The 4,186-nt window shown below is 51.7% G+C and overlaps 1 protein-coding gene across 1 annotated transcript; it reads right to left on the bottom strand.

Moving 5' to 3' along the window:
* Window positions 1-2,653: 2,653 nt before the first annotated feature.
* LOC147957426 (uncharacterized) lies at window positions 2,654-3,487 on the bottom strand. The gene has a single exon (XM_087531693.1). It carries the CDS (start codon window positions 3,485-3,487, stop codon window positions 2,654-2,656), a length of 834 nt encoding a protein of 277 aa, XP_087387819.1.
* Window positions 3,488-4,186: the final 699 nt, after the last annotated feature.

Genomic DNA, 4,186 nt, shown 5'->3' with positions numbered 1-4,186 from the left:
CTCTCGTTCTAGATTACCCATGACACGAGCATGGTAATCGACGCCTTGGCCTTCCTATCCGTAGTGCCGACGTCGCATGTACTCACCCACCAGCTCTCAACAGTGTCCATCAAGTGCCATGAGGTCGTGTCCATGTCCTCAATGCCAAATCTCTGAATGACCAACCTCCAGAGCCTCAGAGAGTAGCGGCACTTCAAGAGGAGATGTGGCCCGCATTCCTGCACGCCCTTGCACAATGGACAAGGACCGCAATTTGGCCACCCTCGCTTGGCCAACCGGTCGGCCATCCAAATTATGTCCTGAAGTGCAAGCCAAGCAAAAAACTTCACTTTCGGTGGCGCCCAGGCCTTCCAAACCATTTGGTCCATGGGGGAAAGAACCAGGCCCAAAAATTGTGCCTTGTAAGCAGAGGCTGCCATGTACTGGCCAGAGGCCGAGTGCTTCCACGAGATGCCATCATCGGTAAGCTCATCAAGCTGGACCTCTTCCAGGAGCATCCAGAGGGAGAACAACTGTCTAATATGCTCGGCGGACACAACAACGGATGGAGGTTTGATCCTAAGGATCCAAGCGTTGTTCCTGAGGGCCTCCCGCACCTTCCAATTCTTTCGTGACGAGGCCTCGAAGATGAGTGGAGTAATGTCCTTGGGCCTGCGGCCAAGAAGCCAAGGAGAATCCCAGAAAGGCGTTCGCGCACCATTACCCACAGTGATGGTGGTAGAAGCATAGAAGAAGTTGAGGTCTTCGGCGTCGCATGGGTTCCCGTGCCCCACCCAGAGCTTAGAAGGCTCCTTCCATTCAAACCATGGCCAACGCAAACGCAAGGCACGTGCGAACTTCTCCGTGTTGAGCACCCCAAGCCCACCGTAACCATGTGGCCGAGTTACCGTTTCCCAATTCACCTTGCACTTGGCCACGGTCGTCCTGTCCGAGCCGGCCCAAAGGAACGCCCTCTCTAGCTTGTCGATGGTGCGTAGAATGCTTGACGGAATGACAAGAGGTGTAATGAAGTAGACCACTTGGGACGTGAGAACCGACTTGACAAGAGCCGCACGCCCAATGGTGGTGATGTTCTGGCCCTCGTATGTTGTCATCTTGCTTGCCACTTTATCCACCAAGAATTGTAGGTCAACCAACTTCAGCTTCCAGACAGAGAGAGGGAGCCCCAAGTATCGTAGAGGGAAAGACGCCCTCACAGCCGGCAACCCTTGTGTGATGTGCTCTAGGTCAATGTGATTGCACCGAATGGGAACCACTGAACTCTTCCGGAAGTTGGTGCAAAGGCCCGTGACCTCCCCAAAGCCTCGCAGGATAGCTGTGAGGTTGTCAATATCCCGTTTGATCGGGGCCATGAACACCGCCGCGTCGTCCGCGTAGAGAGATGTCCGTACCATAGCACCCCTCCCTATGATCTTATGTAGGATCCCCTTCCTAGTGGCCACATCAAGGATTCGTTGCAGAGGGTCAATAGCGATGACAAAGAGGAGAGGGCAAATGGGGTCCCCTTGGCGTAGCCCACAGCCGTGCTTGATGGGGGTGCCGGCCACCCCATTCAGTAGAACCCTCGAGGAGGAGGAACACCACAAAGCCGCAATCCAATCTCTAAATTTACTTGGGAGCCCCCTCCTCTCAAGGAGATCAAGCAAATACTCCCATCTGACCGAGTCGATCGAAAGCCTTGCGGATATCAAGCTTGAACAGAAGGGAAGGAGTCTTGCACTTATGAAGACGCTGAGCAAGGTTACGGACATACATGAAGTTATCATGGATGCTCCGCGTTTTGATGAAAGCACTCTGGGCGTTGGAGATGAGAGTGGACATGTGCGGGGCAAGCCTGGTGGAGAGCACTTTTGCAATTATCTTGGCAAAGCATGGATGAGACTAATGGGTCTATAGTCGACGACCCTCTCCGCCCCTTCCTTCTTTGGTAGGAGCACAATGTTTGCGGAATTGAGCCAATGCAGATTTGTTGAGTGGAGAGAGTCGAAACGGTCGATCGCCCTCATGAAATCATGCCTAATGGTGTCCCACTTCTTGAAGAAAGCACCCGTGAAACCATCCGGCCCGGGAGCCTTGTCACTAGGCATGTCGTTTATCGCCTCAATTACCTCCTTCTCGGTAAAGGGGTAGTCAAGCCCTTGAAACTCCTGCTTCTCCAAGTTAAACTCCTCCCAGTTGAAGTCCTTGGTACTCCTATCCCCTCTTCTCATTGCATGCGTGAAGTGCTCATGGAATATCTTCTCCTTTGCTTCGTGCTCGGTTACCCATCCATGATCATTCATGATTCTGTGGATATGATTTTTCCTCCTTCGCGCATTGACCCGTCTATGAAAGAATTTGGTGTTAGCATCACCCTCCTTAATGTTTGATATGCGAGCACATTGCTTTTTGCATGCCTTGTCAAGCACGGCCAAGCTTATTACCCTTCGCTTAAGCCTATCCCGAAGGTCAAGCTCCTCGGTGTTTAATAGCCTGCCTTCTTGTGCAATGTCAAGGCGAAGAATCACCAGAAGGGCAGCCTGGAGATGGACTTTGGCTCGAGAGAAGAGACCTCTGCTCCATTGCGACAGACGAAGAGCCATTTTCTTGAGCTTGTGGAAGAGGATGATGTAGGGCTCGGTGTGATCAACATGCTCATCCCATGCCTTTTGGACTACCTCGCTGAAGCGGGCATGGAGACCCAGAAGTTTTCGAACTTGAAAGTCTTAGGCCGCCTAGGCCCCTTATCATCGGCGAGCACAAGCGGACAGTGATCGGAGAGGGACGAGGAGAGGGCGTGGAGCACATGCGTGTTGAAGATTGTGTCCCACTCGGCGTTGCAAAAGAAGGAGTCAAGCTTGCTCAGCATTGGGTTTTGCCTCTCGTTGCTCCAGGTGAACCTCCTGTTCTGAAGATGGATCTCTTTGAGCTCGCAGCTATCGAGTGCTACCCGAAAACGGTTGATCCTACTGTGGTTCACATTCCTCTTGTTTTTATCCCTCGCCCGATAAATTTGCTTGAAGTCCCCACAGGCTAGCCAAGACACCCCCACCGGCGGTTTCTGTCCAAGGAGCTCGGCGAAGAAAGCATCTTTGAGGGCGGGGTCAGTAGGACCATAGACGAATGTTACTTTAAATATTGCCCCCGATTCACGAACACGGACCATGGCGGAGATGCAGAAAGTTGTGGTAGTGATGTTGGATATCTCAACTAGGAGATCATCCCAGAGCAGCAGGATCCCCCCTCTGGTACCGTTTGCCGGTCGTTGCGCAAAGCTACGCAACCGATGACCCGCTAAGAAGGCGGCCGTGAATTGGTCGATATTGTCGAGTTTTGTTTCTTGAAGGCAGACCACATGACAAGAGGAGGAGGCGATGGTGGCATTGACCGTGGACTGACGGTCCGGGCAGTTGAGGCCCCGAACATTCCAGCTCAGAAAATTTATAGCTGTGCTAACATGATGAAACCAAGGAATCCCTGAAGCAAGGCCACTGATGAGCAAGCACATCAATCGCCCCAATGCAGATAGCGGTTGGACGAGTAGCAGCAAACTCATTTGCTAATAGAGGAGCAGCAGCCCACACATAATACAGAAAAGCACAAGGGCCAACAATTCCCAGTGCCAGAACACACACAACTGATACATGGTTCTGTGCCAAAACACAAAACGAGGATACCCATGAATGTAAACTTAACTCCACCACTAATTTCCCCTGGAGTTTTAACATGTTGTAATATCATTGTTCACAGTACTCCCTCAGGTCCTAAACTGCAGCTCAGTTGGCCGTCTACTGTACCGCTGCATCCTCACATCCATCAACAGCCAAAAAAGTGCCGAGCGAAGCACAGGCAGACAGGCACCAAGCGCGCGTCGTTGACCACCATCACGCAACGGCGGCGGCCACTCCGGCCCCGTCGGCCACCCCACCGCTGTGTTGTGTCCCGGCCAGCATGCTGCCGCCGCCTCCCGCCGAGTGTTGGAAATATGCCCTAGAGGCAATAATAAAATGGTTATTATTATATTTCCCTGTTCATGATAATTTTCTATTGTTCATGCTATAATTGTGTTATCCGGAAATCGTAATACATGTGTGAATACATAGACCACAACACGTCCCTATGTAGCCTCTAGTTGGCTAGCTCGTTGATCAAAATATAGTCATGGTTTCCTAACTATGGACATTAGATGTCATTGATAACGGGATCA

Source organism: Triticum urartu, chromosome 7A (genome assembly GCF_056163025.1).
Source record: "Triticum urartu cultivar PI428250 chromosome 7A, HENAU_Tu73, whole genome shotgun sequence".
In the NCBI taxonomy this organism is placed as follows: domain Eukaryota; kingdom Viridiplantae; phylum Streptophyta; class Magnoliopsida; order Poales; family Poaceae; genus Triticum; species Triticum urartu.
Note: the sequence above shows the minus strand (reverse complement) of the source record. Positions and strands in the feature narration are given on the sequence as shown.